The following is a 21,489-nucleotide window of genomic DNA, read 5'->3' as shown; positions in this document are numbered from 1 at the left end:
AGTGATTCTTTGCCTTGATCAAGTCTGCTGTTGATGCTTTCTAGTTAATATTTTGGTTGTTATTGTATTAATCATTTCTAGGATTTTAACTATTTTATTGATTTTATTCCTTTGTCAAGCTTTTCTTTTTGTTCATTAACCATTTTTCAGATGTTATTTGTTTTCTATCTGCATTTTCTTATTGTTTCCTGAGCTTCTTTAAGGGGATTATCTTAAATTCTTAGTGGTCTCATAGACTTGCATATTTCAGGGTCTATTACCAGAGCATTATTAGTTTCTTTTGGTGTCATATTTTCTTGATTTTTAAAATAATCCTTGTGTCTTTGTGTTGGTGCCTGCACATTTGAAGAAATGGCCACCTTTTCTGGCCTTTGCAAGTGTTCTTTCTCAGTAAGAGGCCTTCACTGTTTAATATAGCCCGGGATTCTGAATAGGCCAACTGGTAGCAACCTCAGACAGGCAGATGTGGGTGTTGGGTTCTCTAGTTGGGCTGGGCCACTACCTGTGCTCTGACATTAAATGGAACTGCTGGCTGTGCTCCTGTGACAGGTGGTACTGCTGATTGGGCTCTGCAATTGCCTCTGATTGTCCAGGGTTAGAGGTTGCCTTTCTTGCTAGATGGTACTGTTGTTTGGAATCTGTAGTTGGTCAGGGACATGTGCTGAGCTCTGAGGCTGGGTGAGATTTCTGGGGTTGCTGCTTGATCACTCAGGGTGGGCAGGGCCAGAGGCTATGCTCCACAGATGTGTGTGGACTTGGGCTTGCCTCCTAGTCTAGAGTAGCCATAAGCAGAACACCAATGGTGGGTTGAGTTGCTGCATAGCTACTGGGGCTGGACAAGATCAGATGCTCTCTGTGGATAATCACAGAGCTGCTATTGTCTTCCCATCTAGGGAATATGCAAAGAGAACCCAAGGCTGGCTGAGTTGCTGCTCGGCTGCTGAGGTTGGCCAGGGCCAGATGCTCCCTGAATGGGCAACTGTCAGTGTGCACTTGCCTCCCAAGCTGAGTAGGGCTTAAAGACAGCATCAGGAATTGTGTTGCCACTTGACCAGTGGGGCTCAGTAGGGCCAGATGTGTCTCTCCTCTTATTTTAGTTATTTTAGTAAACTTATCTAATCCTTAATAAAGCATAAAAATATTTTATTAAATATATTTCTATGTAACATTTTGTGTTATTATACATGGCATATTTGTTTGTTTTTCTGTCTTTGCTGGTGTATAAAATGCAATGTATTTTGTTTATTGATCTTATTTTTACGAACATAATGAAGTATAAATTGAAAGAATTTGTCTGTAGATTAATCCAGATTTCCAATGTGTATTATCATATAACCTGTTGGAAATAGGCATTCTATTTTTTCCTTCCTGGAAATTATAATTCTTTTTTCACTTTCTTTCCTTTTTTGCAATGATTAGTATTCCAGCATATTGTTGAACAGCAATGTTTAATGCAGTTATCTTCATTAAGTTCCTGAATTTAAACCTCCTACCATGATGTATCATGTTAGCTATGGGTATTTTTAAATAGCTTTCTATCAGATGAAAGAAGTGCTCTTCTGTTGCTAATTCATAAAAGGTTTTCTTTTATTTCTGGATTCACAAGTGTTTTAAATCATAATTAGATGTTGAAACTTATATATGTTTTATTAACATCTATAGAGAATCTTATAGATTTTCTCCTTTAACTTATTAAGGTAATACTTACATAAATATACATATCACAATGTTGACATAACCTTTTATTCCTGGGTGAGCTCAATTCAGTCATAATGTATTAGGTTTTTTAAAGAACATTTGATTGGAGTTTATAAAATTTCTAGTTGGAATTTTACATTTATGTTTCTGAAAATTTCTTATTAATATTTTTTAAACTGCCTTATTGGCTAAATCCCCCAATTAAAAGGCACAGAGTGGCAAGCTGGATGAAGAAACAAGACCAAAGTGTATGCTGTCTTCAAGAGACTCATCTCACACGCAACAACATCCATAGGCTCAAAATAAAGGGATGTAGGAAAATCTACTAAGCAAATGGAAAGCAGGAAAAAGCAGGAGTTGCAATTATAATTTGAGACAAAACAGACTTTAAACCAACAATAATCAAAAAAGAGAAAGAAAGGCAATATATGGTGGTAAAGGGTTCAGTTCAACAAACATAACTATCCTGAATATATATGCACCCAACACAAAAGCACCCAGATTCATAAAGCAAGTTCTTGGAGACCTTCAAAGAGATTTAGACTTCCACACAATAATAGTGGGAGACTTCAACACCCCACTGACTGTATTAGATAGATTATTGAGGCAGAAAATTAACAAGATATTCAGGACCTGAACTCACACTGGATCAAATGGATCTGATAGACATCTACATAATTCTCCACCCAAAAATAACAGAAGATACCTTCTTCTTATCACTACATAGCACATACTTTAAAACTGACCACATAATCAGACACAAAACACTTCTTAGCAAATGCAAAAGAACTGAAATCATAACAACCGCTCTCTCAGACCACAGCTCAATATGATTACAGATCAAGCTAACAAAATCACTCAAAACAATACAATTACATGGAAATTGAATAACCTACTCCTGAATGACTTTTGGGTAAATAATGAAATTGAGGCAGAAATCAAGAATTTCTTTGAAACTAATGAGAAACAAGACACAACATACCAGCATCTCTGGGACACAACCAAGGCAGTGTTAAGAGGGAACTTTATAGCACTAAACAACCACATCAAAAAGTTAGAAAGCTCTCAATTTAAGAACCTATTATCACAACTAAAAGAACTAGAGAACCAAGAGAAAATCAATCCCAAAGTTAGCAGAAGATAAGACATAACAAAATCAGAGCTGAACTGAAGGAGATTGAGATATGAAATACCATTCAAAAGATCAATGAATCCAGAGTTGGATTTAGAAAAAAATTAATAAAATATATAGACCACTAGCTAGGCTAATAAAGAAGAAAAGAGAAAAAAATCCAAATAAACACAATCAGAAATGACAAAGGGGATATTACACTGAGCCAAAAAAATACAAATAACTATCAGAGGCTATTATGAACACCTCTATACACACAAACTAGAAATTCTAGAAGAAATGGATACATTTATTTAAAGGTGTTAATTTATTTTTGTTTTGTTTTTTGTTTCATAAAACCCTTTATCAAGTATGATAGGTATGATTCACATGTAAAAAGCTGTACATATTTAATTTATACAACTCAAAGAGTTTGGTGATAAGTATATACCCATTCAAATCATCACCACCATCAAGACTATAGACATATCCATCATCTCCCATAGTTTCCTCCTACCCCTTTTATTATAATTATTACAATTATTGTGTGTGTGTGTGTGTGTAGTATGAACAGAATATAAGATCTACCCTCTTCACAGAATTTAAGAATACAATAGTTTATTGTTAGCTACAGGCACTGTGCTGTATAGTAGATCTCCAGAACTTCTTCATCTTGCACAAATGAAACTTTTTTATACCTTTTGAATATCACCTTCCCATTTTTCCCTTCCCTCATTCCCTGGCAATCACAGTTATGCTCTATGCTTCTACGACTGTTGATTTCAGATTACACATATAAGTGAGATCATTTTTATGTCTGGCTTATTTTACTTAACATAATGTCCTCCATGTTCATCCATGTGTCGGGATTACCTCTTTTTTATTGTTGAATAATATTTCATTATATATGTCACTTTTTAAATCCATTCATCTGTCAGCAAATAGATTGTTTTCATATCTTGGCTACTGTGAACTATGCCACAATAAACATGGAAGTGCAAGTATCTTTTTGAAATCCTGACTTCAATTCTTTGGGATAAATGCACAGAAGTAGGATTGCTGGATTATAAATTATCAATGAGGTTACTTATTTTATATAATTTTGTACACTGCAACTTTACTAAATGTATTAGCTCTAACAGTTTTTTTGTGGAATCTTTAGGATTTATGTACATATAAGACCATGTAGTATAGTTCTATTTGTATTTTTTTAAGGAATCTGCATACTGTTTTCCATAGTGGCTATATCAATTTATATTCCCAGCAACAGTGTAGCAACACCGGTAATATTTCTTAATTTAGTAATAACCAGTCTAACAAGTATGAGGTGATCTCTCCTTATACTTTTCATTGAATTTCCCTGATGGTTAGTGATAGTGAGTCACTTTTCATAAACCTCTTGGCTATTAATATTTATATGTCTTTTGGGGAAAATGTTTATTCATGTACTCTGCCCATTGTAAAAATTGGAGTATTTTTGGTTATTGAGTTGTATGAGTGTCTTACATATTTTGGACATTAACTCTTTATCAGGTATATACTTTGAAAATATTCTCCCATTCCACATGTTGCTTTTTATTTTGTTGATTATTTCCTTTGCTGTGCAAAAGCTTTTTAGTTTGATGTAATCCTACTTGTTCATTTTTGCTTTCATTGCCTGTGCTTTTGGTGTCAGGGTGAAAAATCACTGCCAAGATCAATGTCAAGGAGATTTTTCTGTATGCTTTCTTCTAAGAGTTTATAGTTTAAGGCCTTTTGTTTATGCCTTTAATTCGTTTTGAATTGGTTTTTGTGTGTGATGGAAAATATGAGTCCAGTATCACTCTGTTGCATGTAAATATCGTTTTCCAAACACCATTTATTAAAGAAACTATCATTTATCCATTTTGTATTCTTGGTAATCTTACTGAAGATTAGTTGACCATATAGCATGGGTTTATTTCTTGGCTCTTAATTCTGTTCCATTGATCTATATGTCTGTTTTTATGCCGGTACCATATGGTTTTAATTACTATTAGGTTGGTGCAAAAGTCTTTGCAGTCTTTGCTCTTACGTTCAATAGCAAAAACCACAATTACTTTTGCACCAAACTAATATAACGTAATTTGAAATCAGATAGTATGATGCTTGTACTTTGTTCTTTTTGCTCAAGAGTTATTTGGCTATTCAGGGTCTTTTGTGGTTCCATGTGAATTTAGATTTTTTTCTAATTCTGTGAAAAATGCCTTTGAATTTTAATAGTGATTGCATTAAATCTATAAGCTGATTTGGGTAGTATGAACATTTAAGCAATATTAATTCTATGAACACATGATAGATTTCTATTTATTTGTATTATATTCCATTTCTTTCACCAGTGTCTTATAGTTTTCAGTGTACAGATCTTTGACCTCATTGGCTAAATTTACTTCTAATTTTTTGATGCTATTGTAAATGAAGTTGTTTCCTTGATTTCTTTTCAGACAATTTATTGTTTTGTATAGAAACACTACTAATTTTATATGTTGATTTTGTATCCTACAACTTTGCTAAATTCATTTATTAAGTTCTAACAGGTTTTTGCGGATTCTCTAGGGTTCACTACATGTCATGTCGTCTCCAAACAGAGACATTTGTGTTTCTTCCTTTTTGATTTGGTTGCTTTTTATTAATTTTCTTTTTTGCCCAATTGCTCTGGCTACAACATCCAATACTATGTGGCAAGAGTGGACACCTTTATCTTGTTCCTAATCTTAAAGGAAAGCTTTCACTATTTCACTGTTGAGTATAATGTTAGCTATGAGCTTATCATATGTAAACCAAAAATAAAATTCTAAGCTTCCCAGTCAACTGAATGGACCCCCCCTTCTCAAGAAAGGGGATTCCCAAGTAAACCTGAAGGACTAGTCCAGGCCATGATGGGAAGGTGAGGTTGGACATGCCTCATTATGTCCTCTTCCCTTTGGAGTTCAGGCACAACTGAGCAGCATTAATATTACAACAGAGGTCTTAAGCCTGACAAAACAGACTCTTTGTAGCAATAAGATACCAAATCCCAACTGGACTATCATATAGCATCACATGACAGATAGCAGGCCCTGAAAGAATTAAAAATATTTTACCCCGAAGCATATTTCTTTGACATATTTTGAAATAGCCTGGCAAAGCTGCCTCTGGTGGGGGAAATGTAAATTCTCTACAGAATGTAAATTTCCCTTTCCAGGTCTTTGTCTGATCCTGAAGAGACTGATTAGCTGAGAGTCTAGCAATTTTTAAAGATCTGAATATGAAACACTTGCCACCTATTGCCTCTAAGGGTCACCACCTATGAGACTGCATCTACATGTAAGAACCTTGGTCTCCACAACCCCCTATCCTAATCCAGACACTCTTTTCTATGGATTCCAGGTCTTTTAGATAACTCACAACCATTTGCCAACCAGAAAATCTTCTAATCTACCTATTACTTGGAAGCCCCCACTTCAAGTTGTCCTGCCTTTCTAGACCAAACCAGTGTACACCTTACATATATTGACTGATGTCTGTCTGTAATTTCTGTCCCCTTAAAACATAAAATCAAGCTGTAACTCAACCACCTTGGGCACATGTTCTCAGGACCTGTTGAGACTATGCCTTGGGCTTTGGTCACTCACATTTGGCCCAGAATAAACCTCTTTAAATGTTTTATAGAGTTTGACTCTTTTTGTCAACACATATGTGATCTTTATTATGTTGAGGTACATTCTTTTGTTACCTAATCTATTGACTTTTATTATGAAAAGATGCTGAAAATTGTCAAATGCTTTCTCTGCATTTGTTAACATAATTATACATTATTTGCTCTTCATTCTGTCAATGTCATATGTTATATTTATTTATTTGCATGTGTTGAAACATTCTTGCATCCCAAAGATAAATCCCACTTGATCATGGGGATATGTTTAATGTTTCTTTTAATGTACTTTGTAATTATTCTTTTTATCATGAATTTGGTTGGCTAATATTTGTTGGAAATGTTTGCATCTATGTTTATCAGGGATATTGGCTTGTAATTTTCTTCTTTTTTGTGGTGTTCTTATATGGTTTTTGTATCAGGGTAATTTCAGCCTCATAAAATGAGTTTGGAATTATTCCCCATCTTTAATTTTTTGCAAGAGTTTGAAAAGTATTGGCATTAATTTTTCTTTCTTTCTTTATTTCTTTTTTTTTTTTTTTTTTTTTGAGACAGAGTCTCACTCTGTCACCCAGGCTGGAGTGCAGTGGCACCATCTCAGCTCACTGCAAGCTCCGCTTCCTGGGTTCACGCCATTCTCCTTCCTCAGCCTCCTGAGTAGCTGGGACTACACACACCCTCCACCATGCCCGGCTAATTTTTTTGTATTTTTAGTAGAGACAGGGTTTCACTGTGTTAGCCAGGATGGTCTCGATCTCCTGACCTCGTGATCCGTCCACTTCGGCCTCCCAAAGTGCTGGGATTACAGGCATCCGCCACCACGCCTGGCTAATTTTTTGTATTAATTTTTCTTTAAATATTTTGCAGAATTCACCAGCAGAGCCATCTGGTCATGGAATTTTCTTTGTTGGGAAGATTTTGATTATCAATTGTATTTCTAACTAATTACTGGTCTGGTATTTTTTTTAAATTATTCTGATTCAGTTTTTATAGGTTGTATGTTTCTAGGAATGTATCCATTTCTGCTAGGTTATCAAATTTGTTGGCCTGTAATTTTTCATAGTGCCGTAGTCTAAACTTGTCTTTGGTTTCTGCTAGGTTATCCAGTTTGTTGGCCTATGATTTTTCATAGTGCCGTAGTCTAACCTTGTCTTTGGTTTCTGCTAGGTTATCCAGTTTGTTGGCCTATGATTTTTCATAGTGCCGTAGTCTAACCTTGTCTTTGGTTTCTGCTAGGTTATCCAGTTTGTTGGCCTATGATTTTTCATAGTGCCGTAGTCTAACCTTGTCTTTGGTTTCTGCTAGGTTATCCAGTTTGTTGGCCTATGATTTTTCATAGTGCCGTAGTCTAACCTTGTCTTTGGTTTCTGCTAGGTTATCCAGTTTGTTGGCCTATGATTTTTCATAGTGCCGTAGTCTAACCTTGTCTTTGGTTTCTGCTAGGTTATCCAGTTTGTTGGCCTATGATTTTTCATAGTGCCATAGTCTAACCTTGTCTTTGGTTTCACTTTTCATGATTTCAGTTACTCATGATCAATTGTGGCCCAAAAATATTGAATGAAAAATTCCGTAAATAAACAATTTGTAAGTTTTAAATTGCACACCATTCTGAGTAGCATGATGAAATCTCTATCATCCTGCTCTATTCCATTTGAGACATGAAAAATAGCATATATAGGGTTTGATACTATACGTGGTTTGTGGCATTCACTGGGGATCTTGGAATGTAACCCCTGTGGATAAGGGAGAACTACGATAGTCTCATGACATTTTATATTTATTTCTGTGGTACCAGTTGTAATGTATCATCTTTTATTTATAATTCTATTTATTTGAGTCAGCTCTTTTTTTCTTGTTTAATCTAGATAAAGGCTTGTCAATTTTATTTATCTTTTCAAATAAACAACATTTAGTTTTATTGATCTTTTTGTTGTTTTTCTATTTCATTTATTTCTGCTCTAATTATTATTTTTTCCTTCCTTCTGCTAAATTTTGGCTTAGTTTTTTCTTTTTCTAATTTCTTGGGGTATAAACTTAGGTTGTTCATTTGAGATCTTTCTTTTTTCTTAATGTAGATATTTATAGCTACAAACTTTTAGAACTGCTTTTGCTACATTCCATAGATTTCACTATTATTTAAAAATTTTTCATCATCACTGTGGTTTCAATTTATTTCCAGAGTTTATGTGTTGAAAACTTAATCCCCAATGCATAATGTTGACAGGTGGGACCCTTAAGAGGTGACAAGGCCATGAGGATCCTGCCCTCATGAGTGGATTAATGCCATTTTTGCAGAAGCAGCTTCCTTCCTCTTTCTTACTCTCTTGCCTTTCTACCTTCCTCCATGGAATTACACAACTAGAAGGCCCTCACAGGATGTGACCCCTTGATCTTAGACTTTCCAGCCTCCAGGACCATGAGCCAAATAAACCTCTGTTCATTATCAATTACCCAATCTCAGATATTCTGGTACAGCAGCATAAAGCGGAGTAAGACAACCACTGGGTATATGCTGTGTGGGCATGTTACATATGGCCTTTATTGTGTTGAGCTACATTGCTTCTATACTTAATTTATTGAAAGTTGGTTTTGTCATGGAGGGGTGTTGAATGTTGTCAAATGCTTTTTCTGCATCTATTGAGATGATCATATGGTTTTTGTCTTTCATTCTGTTAGTGTAATATTCATTGATTTGCATATGTTGAACCATCCTTATGTTCCAAGGATAAAGCATGCTTAATCATGGTAAATGAATCTTTTAATGTACTGTGAATCTGTTTGACAGTATATTTTGTCTCTGTCACTCTTCCTCCTCCAGTCTGTACTGGCAGACTTTAGTAGACAAAGACCTTGACCAGTCAGCCTGGCTAGATACTCTGGAAGTCTCTCAGATCTTTTTTATGGATGTACCTGCTTTACTCCTCTTGTTCCTTCTTGGTGAGAGGAAGTCTTGGGATTTTCTTTTCTCAGTCCTGCAAAGCAGGCTAGCTGCTGAGAGCCTTGCATTTATTTATCCCTAGGGCAATTCCCTAAAATACTCAAGATTGTGCACCTTCTCTCAATCCAGCAGAGTCAAGCTGATTGCTATCTGTGTTCTGACTGCAAAAGTTTGTATGCATATCTGCTGAGGCTCAGGCACCCTGTCTGCAGGGAAGCACGTGCCCGATTGTGATGGACCAAGAGGTTCTAGCCACAGGGGTGGTGTGTGGAGGGCTGGGGGCACATATCAGCTGGTTGGATAGTCAGCAGGTTATGAGGTGAGCCCCTAGTAGAGTGCAGGAGCTGGCCAGTAGGTTCTGCTGCTTGTTGTCCAGGTCCATGCACTGGCTGCCATAAGCTCCCTCCTCTTTCCCTGCCCCTAGCTGCTCCCAGATGATTCAGCCACATGGTCCCCTCAGTGTTCTGCATTAAGTGAGACAGAAATGGGTTTCCTGGGCAGCATCCCACAAGCCTGGGGAATCTGGACATTCACTTTGCTCTCACTTTCCCCATGGCAACAATTGTGGGCTGAGGGAGTCTCTCTTGGCACCAAGTTACCTTGGAAGAGCAGTGAGGCGGGTGGAAGGAAACAGTTCTTACCCACCTCCATGCATCTGTTCTTGGCTTTTTTGCCTGACCAACCAGTTGGAACCTCTCAAGTGGCTTCCTAGACTCCTACAAAAATACTTTTGTTCATGGTAGTTGTTAAAATTAGTGTTTCTGTGGGAGTTTGAGAACTGAAAACTCCATTTCACCATCCTAATCATGTCACTTCTTAAAAGGTATAGTTGTGTGACAGTCTGTATGTATAGTTTCATTATCATTCAGTCTTAAGACACTTTTAATTATCATTATGACTTTTTCAATGACCACTTAGTTATTTTTGAAGTATGTTTTTAAAGTTTCAAACATATATGAATATTAAATTGTTTTTCTTTTTCTCATTGAATTTAATTATATTGTGATTAGAAATCATCGTTTGAATCATACCAGTCTTTGTCCATTTGTGCTGCTATAACAAAATACTACAGACTGGCTCATTTATAAACAATAGAAATGCATTTCTCATAGTTCTGGAGGCTGGGAAGTCTGAGGTCAAGTATCAATAGATTTGGCATCTGATGAGGACTGCCCTCTGTTTCAAGATGGCACCTTGTTGCTGTGTCCTCTGAAGGCGATGAACGCTGTGTCCTCACATGGCAGAAGGGGTGGAAAGAGTAAAGTTCAGCCCCTTAAACCCTTTTATAAGGCGCTAACCCATTCATATGGGCATAGTCCTCAGGACTTAATCACCTCCTAAAATGCCCACCCCTTAATAGTGCTGCACTGGGGATTTCGTTTCAACATGAATTTTGGAGAAGACACAACACTAAAACCATATTGCAATACCATTTTCTTCAAAGTTTTTGTAAACCATTTTATGTGCTTGAGCCTAATGAGAGTTAATTTATGGTCTGTGTGTGCTTCCAATGCTTTGTTGTGGGTGCAGCCTTCTAAGAATATCTATTAAACCGGGTTTGTTAATTTGTGGTTCAAATAGTCTATATTCTTACTGATTCAAGTCACATTGCAACATGGTGGCCCATGATTAAGTGTTCAGTCTTTCCTAAGGTCTAGCCCAAGATGTGTTTTTCAAAAGAATAGTAGTTATTCATAGAGAATGGCAGGGCTCTGCTTCTAAATCCTGAGGGCCAGTGCCATGATTCACTTACAGGGGCCTGGCAAAGGCTCCTAATAGCACACCTATCTGTTACTCTCTGTGGACCACATTTTAATCCATGCTTCAGCCAACCAAACTATAGAGGCCTTTCCAACATTCTGAGCTGCAACATTAAATGCAGGATCTCTGATTAGTGAGGCCATTACATGTGGTTTGAGCCAACTTTATGTCCTTGTACCACAACCTTACACCCTAAATACCATTTGACATGGATTCTCTGGATTTCTGGTCTGTATAGATTAGAAAAACCAACTAGCTCTTTTGGAGTGTAGTACACTTTCTAATGAGTCATGCATTGTTTCCAACTTTAGGGTCCTGCTGAAACTTGTGCCTAGGTACAGATCTAGAAGCAAAGAGGGATGGTAGGAGTGGGTCCTGTGTAGAATCAGCATTGTCTTGCATGGCGACTGCCTCAGGAGAGAGGCCATTACAGTTTCTTTGAGCAATGCAGGGTTAATCCCCTGAGATGAAGGTGGAGAGGCTATTTCTAATTGACATAGAGAGACTGAGACTGCTTTCACTGGCAAAGACTCATCAGCATTTGAGGCTCAATGTACCCAGCTTCATCAGTCTTCCCATACATCCCTATTTCAACTTTCTGAATCTCATTTCTTCCCAGTCAGTGCCCCCTCACATTGATAGATATCCTGAGGAACAGGTTTGGATTTCCATTGTCATTCAGCCAGTCACAGAATGAGTTCTGAATTTGGTTTTCAGCAATCTTAGCCCTGTGGCTACAGAAAATAAGGGTCTCTTTCAGGGCACTCATGGAAGCTTTCAGGTTATTTATGCAACACCAAGAAACTCAGAATTCAAATTCCTCTGCTCATATTTCCTTTCGTCACTTTCCTCACTTTTTCTAGCAAGAATAGGAGCAACCAGCCAATCTCATCTTATTCACTAGGTCGACAAACATGTTTGAAAATATCATATACCAGTCAACCCATGGTTAATTATGGGTCGCAAATGGTGAAATTTTGCATATCTGTATTGCTAGATCACAACATGAACTTTCAGTGCTTTTTGTTTTGTTTGTTTGAAAACGAGGTGTTGCTATGTTGCGTAGGCTCGCCTCAAACTCCTAGGCTCAAGTGATCCTCCCACCTCAGCCTCCTGAGTAGCTGGGACTACAGGTGTACACAGTAATCCCAGCTCAGAGAATTTTAGAATTTTAGGGATGACTGAAAAGTTATCCCTAAAATTCTTTTTCTCTAGAAATACTCTTACCAAATCTGTGTTAGTGAGAGTTCTCCAGAGTAACAGAACCACTAGGATGTATACACACATACATATATATATACATCCTGTTGTTTCTATATATTTGAGAGAGAAAGATGGAGATAAAGAGAGAAAGGAAGAGGAGAGACAGAGAGATTTAGTATAAAGACTCTTTTAGGTCCCAACTCATGGTTGAGTCAGCAATCTGGAGCCCCAGGAGAGCCAATGGTTCATTTACGTTGAAACCAGAAGACCTGAGAACCAGAAGAGCCAATGGTGTCACTCCTGTCCAAAAGTCCACAGGCTTAAGACGTAGAAAGAGCCAGTGGTTCAGTTTGAGTCTGAAGGCCAGCAGCCTGCTCTGAGGCCAGGAAGAGCCAGTGTCCCAGTTTCAAGGCTATCATGCAAGATCATTCTCTCACTCAGGGGAGGGTCAACCTTTTGTTCTATTCAGGTCTTCAACTGATTGGATAAGCCCACCGGCATTATGGAGGGCAATCTTCTTTACTCAGTTTACCAATTTAAATGTGAATCTTATGTGTAAACACCCTCACAGAAGCATCCTGAATAATACTTAACCAAATCTGAGCAAATCATGAACCAGTCAAGTGGACACAAAAAATTAACCATCACAGGGTTACGTCATAGGTGACGGAAATACTTAATTCTACTCTCCTGGAATTGTAAACAATTCTATTTCCACCTAACCAAATGTTTATAACTTTACTTTTACATCTCATTGATTTTAAACGTTTAAAATAAATCATTAAAACTGAGAAAGATAAAACAACAATGCCAAGATGGAGGCTCCTGTCCTTGCTCTGAGTTACTGAAGCATCCACCCCTCCTTCTCTTCTCCTCCCCTCCCTACTTACCTCCTATCTGTACCCTGGATTCCACCTCTCGGCTCAGATGAGCATGCTGCATGAAACAGGATATGCTCCCAGCGTTCTCTTGGACGGTTAGGGAGATCTCCACATCAAACAGGCCATGCATGTCTGTGTTTGTCCTGGAGTCGGTGGACAAATCCTGTCCTTGTGGACCTTTCCACTTCGCTGTGGGCCGGGGGAACCAGCCCGAGGACTGACAGAGTAGCTGGATGTCTCTGTCAACATATCCCATGATGGAAATGAGAGGAACTGAGCCCAGTGCTAGGGAGAAAACAGGGAAGAGTTGAAAGCAAAGATCATATCCCAAAGCCACAGCAATTCTGAGTCAGGTGCATTCAGTCCACCGCCCACACATTCTCTCTCTTACACACACAAACACTAAAACCACGACCTTTGGCAAAAGCCTTCCCATGGCCTTTGTTCGTTGCCATTTTTTAACAATTACTATGTATGCATGGCTATTCCTAAGCACCAATCATGATGAAGTAAGACAGAACTGCTTCTGATGAGAAACTTATCAGGAGCTCAGCTAAAGTAGAGACAGCGCTGAGCCACCAGGTGTAGGAGTAACAGACCAAAGGAACGATGATCCAAATTAAAGTAATAGTGAAGCCTCTAATCAGTTGCTACAAAAGTAAGAGCTAAACCAAGGAAGACGCCAACTCCTCCCTGTCTCATCCTCCCCCATGAAATGGAATTCCAGTTGAGGGGCAGATGGATCATCGCATGTGTGGGGCTGACTCACTATTGATGGAGTGCTGAACAACAGGCTTCACAGCTTTATGAATCCTGAGCTCAGGAGGAGGTGTAGGGAGGAGGAATTAGAGTGTAAGATACTGTATACTAAGACAGAGTAGAGAAAAGTGTCTTGGAGTTTGCCTTTTCTGTCATGGGGGAATGGCAGCCAGTGGTGTGGGGATAAAAGAATTTACCAAGATGGTTGTAGGTAGAGAAAAGCAGATTTATTAGAGAAAGTAGGAAAGTACTTTGCAAGGAAGGCAATAGGCAAGTTAGCATGAGGGAAGCTAACTGAAACAAAGAAAAGGCTTGGGGATTTTATAGAATGGAACTTGGGCTGATTGATAACGCCAAGGTAGCAGGGAGCCTAACTTATATTCTTTTGTCAGCTGGGATGTTTGATAAATTGAGGTGTTTGATGAGAAGCAGGAAGTCTGTGAGTTATGTATGTTATCTGGGCAGGAAGGCCAAATGGTCTGGGCCATATATCCTGGACTGTATGTCCAGGATGACGAAGAAAGGCAGACCTGTAGCTTATCTGCTGTCTCTTGTTTAAATTTTCTAGACATGAAGAAAGGCATGTTTATAGTTTATTTCCTTTTTTTTCTTTTTGTTTTCACCTGGTCCTGCCAGCCTGACTCCTTTTCCCTAATTAGGACTCCACATACTCCTCCTTGATGTAAGGCACTTGAAAGTCCTGCCCAAGGCCTGAGATCCTGAGAATTAAAATGCCTGGGCTAGCAATGCAAATATGTAAAGACCAGGACAGCTTAGCGGGGCCTGAGGGCTCACCTGAAACTCTCCTCAGAGACTGCAAAGCATTGGTTGTACTCCAAGTCTGCTATAAGGAGGAGGCCTTCCAGGAAACACTTTTGAAAATTGCCTATAATCAGGCCTGAAATATCACTCATAGTGGTTTTAAAAAAATTTTAAGTTAGTCAAATTTAGCAGTGAGGAGTCGTATACCAACTTTAGTGACACTACTGTTAATAAGTTTGGGTAATCCACTACTGTCAGAGCAGCCCCACTCACAGGTTTTGTTTTTGTTTTTGTTTTCTTTCTTTTTTTTATTATTATTATACTTTAAGTTTTAGGGTACATGTGCACAATGTGCAGGTTAGTTACATATGTATACATGTGCCATGCTGGTGTGCTGCACCCATTAACTTGCCATTTAGCATTAGGTATATCTCCTAAAGCTATCCCTCCCCCCTCCCCCCACCCCACAACAGTCCCCAGAGTGTGATGTTCCCCTTCCTGTGTCCATGTGTTCTCATTGTTCAATTCCCATCTATGAGTGAGAACATGCGGTGTTTGGTTTTTTGTCCTTGTGATAGTTTACTGAGAATCATGATTTCCAATTTCATCCATGTCCCTACAAAGGACATGAACTCATCATTTTTTAGGTTTTTAATCAGGAGACAGATTCTTCACAACTCACTGACTGCACACGGCAACAACTGTAAACAATAAATTTCTGTTTTTTCCTTCTTTCTTCTTTTTTTTTTTTTTTTTAATAGAGATGAGGTCTTACCATATGCCCAGGCTGGTCTCGAGCTCCTGGACTCAAGCAATCCTCCTGTCTCAGCCTCTCAAGGTGTTGGGATTACAGGCTTGAGCCACTGCACCCAGCCAGCCCCATCAAATACATTTCATTGTGAAGGGTATGACTATGGAAGTATGGTCAAGTTAACACAGAGCATTGAGCAATTGATTGTCATGGGAAGTCACAGGTTCCTGGAGCTGACGTTTGCTCCCTGCTGTATCAGATAAAAACTTTGTAGGACAAGTGAGCAGGAATTTTTATTTGTTAATTTAAAAATAAATTTTCATAAGGAAAACTATTTTGACAGTGGAGAAAAAAAGAAATAAAGTATTGATACAAGCAACAATTTGGATTGATCGCAAGAGCATTATGCTGAATTTAAAAAGTCAATCTCAAAAGGTCACCTGCGGTGTGAAGCTGTGTATGTAACATTCTTGAAATTACAACATCAGGGAGATGGAAAACCCCAGGCAGGGGCTGAGAAGGGGTGGGTGTGACCATAAAGGGGTGACAGAGGGAGATCTTTGTGATGATGGGGTAGTTCTATACCTTGATATGATGGTGGTTACATGAATTTAAACATGTGACAAAATACATAGAACTATACACATAAGACAGAAGGAACAGAGTATAGAATGCTGCCTTCTAACTAAATGACCTAAAATTTTAAAATTTCCTTATTGAAAAAAACACTTATAAAGTCAAGGATGGTTCTTTGGGACAACTAAGTTATGAAATATGAAACTGACCTGACACCTGTAGCTCCCAGATGGCCTCCTGGTAGTAAGACTGGGAACTAATCCAGCACCCATAGAGGCCAGCATCCAACACAGTAATGTTTTCCAGCCTCAGAGAGATGCGCCCCTCCACAATAGAATCCTTCACCAATTTTGTCCTGCCTTGATACTGTGGCATCTGCATAAATGGCTGGTCCTTCCCGTCCCTGTAGAGGTGGACCACGCTAGAGAACTGGCCCCTGAAGAACCGCACTTCCATGGCCTCTGCATTGGTCTTAGGAGACAGGAAACAAGAGAATGCTGCGTCCTCCCCCACCAAGGCCTGGACAGGCTTGTCTGGCCCAAACACCTGCCACTGCCCTGTGGGAAGAAATACAAAAGATAAATCATCAAAACCCTTTAGAGTGTGACCTACTCAGGGCTCCACTGGGCTGGGCTGGAGATGTGCGTCAGGGAGAAACATTCATCACAATCCTATTTCTAAAGCCAGTGACTTGCATTTGTGTATCTCCTTACGTTTGACAAACCAAGTCCACATCAGTTACTTCACTCGGTCTTCAGGAGCACCTGCAGAAATGTGTATTATTAATGTTTTTATTTTCAAGATGAGAAAACCATGTTATCCAGAAGAAAAAGTCTCTTTCTGAATGTAGACCCTTTGATTCCAGGAGATTCTATTGCCACATTCTCTCCCATCTGCCCATTTGCTTCAATTAAAAAAAAACCCCAAACATCCCCCTTTCCATCTTCCTTGCTAAAAACCAAAGTTGACGTCTTTCTAATGACCCAGAGAAGAGTATGGGCCATAACGTCTCCAGTTTGGGGCAATTCGTTAAGGTTTCCTTCAAGCACAATATTATATCAATGTTTTATGGCTACTATAGAGGAATGTTTCATTTCTGCCCACGCACACAATTATTTGTACTTCCTTAGTTTTTCTGAAAATCTACTTGTTCTGCCAAGTTCTGAAAGACATGCTATGACACTGAAACAAGATTTTGCAGTTTATTTTCTGTAAATTTGTTCTTTAGCACATTCATGTGTGACTATATTTTCCACAGCATGTACCTTTTACACTTATGTAGTATTTTCCACTTTATTTTAGCACTGAAAGGTGCTTCATCTAGTGCTTTGTCAACATGTCTTGCCTTCATTTTTAAAAAAAAAATTCTTGGTACATGTATGTCCTCACCTTGCTTTTGAAACTTTCCTCATTGTCTTGCTTCAAGTGTGACAATTACATGTTTTCTGTGAGCCTCCCCTGCACAGCTCTTGGCTGTGTGGGGACAGGGCCTGATTTTCTTGCTCAGCATAGTACCCACTTGATCAGCACAGAGCCAGTCACACAGAACAGGCTCCACAAACAAGTTACTCATGTGAACGGTGAGCCCCATTTCCTTTCTTACTTGCTCATCTGTTTAACAATCATTGGAGTAATTTTCCTGGTGTAAATCACTCTTATTACTCTGTAAGGATTACATTGCTTCTTAGAGACCACAGACTATGGAGGCCCACTCCCTTCACCTTCTAAGTACCCACTCCCTTTGATTGGCAGTGTCTCTTGATTCATTCACATGTATCCATTTAGGGTATATGGATATACCTGTGTGTGGTGTGTGTATGTGCATCAGAGGGAAGGTGAATTACATGTGTGAATTTCTAGATAAGTGGATATTTTTTCATTTTAGAACTAATTTTTTTTAGTTTAATTACATTTTATAAATCTTGCTGAAATGTATTTCACTCATGCATCTTTAAGAGTATTATTAAGTGAGGCGTGGCTTTGCAGCCTGATGTCTGATCAGCTGCTGACCTAGTGTAGCAGATGTTGAGGCCCTGCTCCTCACCACCCAACCCTGAGTCCCCCTGGAATGGGATGGGCACTTGCCTGCCTGCTGACAGCTCGGCCCCTGGAGCCTGGCCTCTGCCTCTCTGCTGAGGGCTTCCTGCAACCTTTGGAACCTACTTAGCCCTGGCACAAGGAAGCTCAGAAGGTTTGAGATTTTAATAGTCCTGGGGGGCATATCTCACCCAGTGGGGAAAGGAGACAGTAGATGTTGGAATGACTCTAAGCCACCATCTATAAGGTTCCTCCAAAGGTCCCAGTGGGACTGGGTCCCAGTTGCCACCGCAGCAACCTGCTCATTAGTGCACCGTCTATGGCTTTTCCCCCACTGGCTTCACTCTCTGCACTCCCTCACTTTGTTTTCCAGAATCACCTGCTCAACCAATCACTGGCAGGAAGGCCCTTAGGTCAGGTTTGGGGACCCAGCGTATGCCAGCTGGGCTGCTATGGATGCTGCCTTCAGGGCTGTGTGGGGCTCTCGAAGCAAGGAAACATTTTCCAGGGTACCTCTGTTTCTCCGGCCAGCCCTTGCTGCTGTCATCTCTCTTGCCTATAACATCTCCTTTCACTCCTTCCACTTCCTTCCCTTGAAAATAAGAAAGGAACAAGACTGTTGCTGCAACATGCCGTGCACCAGTGCAGCTGTGTGCACTCTACATGCACAAGCTCATGCAGTCCTCACCACAGCCCCATCGGGAATGTGATCGTATCTTCATGTCATCATAAGCAAACCAACAGCTAAGGAAGCTGTGAACAATAAAGCTCACAAGAAAATGAAATAAGAGTTTTAAAAAATAAAATGTTTCTGTCTCCGAGATCATTTCCAGGATGTCCTGCTGCCTCACCCGGAAACAGAAGAGAGACAAAGAAGCTCATCAGAAAATAAATGAAAACAAACTGAAATGAGAGCGTCTCCTGTTAGTAACACATATGGGTTTTTGTTTTAAGGAAACATGCTCTATGTTTTGATTGCCCTTATTTCTGTTTTCTTAGCTTCATTTAGCAAAAAAGATATAGGTGGACAGGTGGCAGGATGAACCTTCACAGACAGAAAGTGAACACAGTCAATCGAATCTTCTGTGGCTGGGTACTGACCATCTAGCCACCAGCATTCTCCAACCTCAAGTTTCCTCTGTGAATTGTATTCAATCACTCAACATCCTATATACTAGGTTCTGTGTTAACAGTAACTGGAAGGAGAAAGAAGAGTGGATTTCTTCCCAGAATATGCCAGGTTTCAGCTAATTTCTCACCTCAAGACCTGTACACCTTTCTCCACCCTCATGTCTCATACCACAGACATTTCTAACTCAGCATGTCTTTAGCTGGATACATTGTCTTTTCCCCAAAAATCCTAACTGTGTCTCTTCCCAGCTGGACATCCATGTCAGCAACCTTGGTGCTCTAATAACTCTGCCTACACCACTCAGACCATCTGGGACAAACACTGAATTTATTCACCTTAACACGTTAGGTGTGTCCCCATCTACGATCATGGTGCCTCTTCAACACCCATGTTTCCATTATTTGGGGGCTACTATAATTGTTTCCACAGTGCTTGATCCTTCCCCAGGCTGAGGCTAGGAGAAGCCAAAGGAATGGAAACAACAAAGATGCCTGCATTCCATTATGCTGCAACCATTGTAGCTAAAGAACTCAAACTATTAGTAAGGAGGAAACAAAGATGAGTCTTACCTGATCCCAGCTTGAGGAGACTCAGAACCAAACTGAGCATGAGAACCATGGATGTGTTCTGTGAATGGACCTCACAGCATGGAAACAGATGACAGGAGAGTTGACGGATGGATTGGAGAAAAGAGGAGAACTGGCCTAATGCTCAAGGTACAGAAGCCACGGAGAGGCTCTGCGTGAGCAGAGGGCAAACTGCACTGTTCTGAGAGTCTACTCCATCGAGACACGGCTGTCATGTGCCAGAAATATAGGGACTCTAGACTTTGAACCACTGCATTTATAGACGGGACATAAATGTCTATCTCTTATCAAGAAAGCAAAGATAGAAATAGCGTGGATAAGATTGGAGGTGAACTTTGTCCTGGGCAAAACGATGCCCTGTGTGGGTGAAACAGGAATGTCAGATGCGGAAATACTTTTCACATCCAATCTGGCAGGCGGGGCTGTATGGCCATGGGATCTAGTCCTGAAAGAACCTCATGTTAGCACTGGATAGTTTGGTGTCCAAGTAAATAGGCCATGCTCCATTAGTAGTAGCCTACAGCAGGTGACTTGACATTTCCTGGCACAGTCTGAGGTCATTTTGCTTACCCCTCCATTGTCTGAAGTTCAGGGCCAGGACTGTAATCATGCGGCCAGATAAAAATAACTTTCTAGAACAAAACAGATCCTTAGTGTTAAACCTCTGATATATTGGGAAAGGTACCTGGGCAGGTTCAGGCATGAGGAAACTTATTTATTATATAAACTAAGTTCCAGGGCAGCCACAATGAGAGATTTGCAGTCTTTTTAAGCACACAGAAACTCACAAAGTCACCACTTAACTAGATCAGAATGAAAATTTCCACAGATAACCACCAAAATAAACACATTCTAATCATAATGCAATTAAAATTAAAAAGTAATTCAAAAACATAGGAAACTCTATACACTAAGAAATTCTTAGATAACACAATTTAAAACAACTCACGAGACCAAATCACAATAAAAGTTAGCATCTAGATTAGGACAAAATGAAAACACTGCATTTAGTCTAAAATCTAGAACACTGACAACACCAAATGCTGGTGAGGATGTGGAGCAACAGGAATTCTCACTGATTGCTGACAGGAATGCAAAATGGTACGGTCATTCTAGAAGACAGTTCAGCAATTTCCTGCAAAATTAAACATACTCTTATCACATAATCCAGCAACTGCACTGCTTGTTATTTACCTAAATGACTTGAAAACATAAGTCTACATGAAAAATTGCACATGAATGTTTATAGCAGCTTTATTCATAATTACCAAAAATGTATGCAACCAGATGTCATTCAATGATGATACATAGAATGTATACACAAACTGTGGTACATCTATACAATGGAATATTACTCTGTGATAAAAAAGAAGGAAATGAGTTGTTGAATGTTGTAAGCAAGATAGTAGAATAGAAAATTGTTGATCTCACGCTGTCTCAAAAATACAGATTTACCAAGGATATATAGACCAAAATACCTTTATACGAAGCTGCCGAGAAGGCACTCTATCCTCTCCATTCCAGTGGCAGCTATGCCCCACCCATGGCCATTCGAAGCCTAGGCCTAGGCCCAGTGGAACAGTCATGACCCAGGCTTCTGAACCTACAGGGTGCTCTGGCCCCCAAGGACAAAACAGTCCA

At 39.4% G+C, this 21,489-nt stretch overlaps 1 protein-coding gene across 1 annotated transcript in view; it reads right to left on the bottom strand.

Annotated features, from left to right (window-relative positions):
* BTNL8 (butyrophilin like 8) overlaps positions 1 to 20,031 on the bottom strand; it is a 51,905-nt gene extending 31,874 nt beyond the window's left edge. Inside the window, exons 1-3 of the mRNA XM_054488318.1 lie at positions 19,831 to 20,031; positions 16,302 to 16,649; positions 13,254 to 13,529 (exon numbers count right to left, since the gene is read on the bottom strand). Coding sequence (XP_054344293.1) covers positions 13,254 to 13,529; positions 16,302 to 16,649; positions 19,831 to 19,879 — 673 coding nt within the window. The 5' untranslated portion in view covers positions 19,880 to 20,031. The remainder of the gene's footprint in view (positions 1 to 13,253; positions 13,530 to 16,301; positions 16,650 to 19,830) is intronic.
* Positions 20,032 to 21,489: the final 1,458 nt, after the last annotated feature.

The sequence above is a fragment of the Pongo pygmaeus genome, chromosome 4 (assembly GCF_028885625.2).
Source record: "Pongo pygmaeus isolate AG05252 chromosome 4, NHGRI_mPonPyg2-v2.0_pri, whole genome shotgun sequence".
Taxonomy (NCBI): domain Eukaryota; kingdom Metazoa; phylum Chordata; class Mammalia; order Primates; family Hominidae; genus Pongo; species Pongo pygmaeus.
The sequence above is the reverse complement of the archived record's forward strand: the minus strand, read 5'-3'. Positions and strand labels throughout refer to the sequence as shown.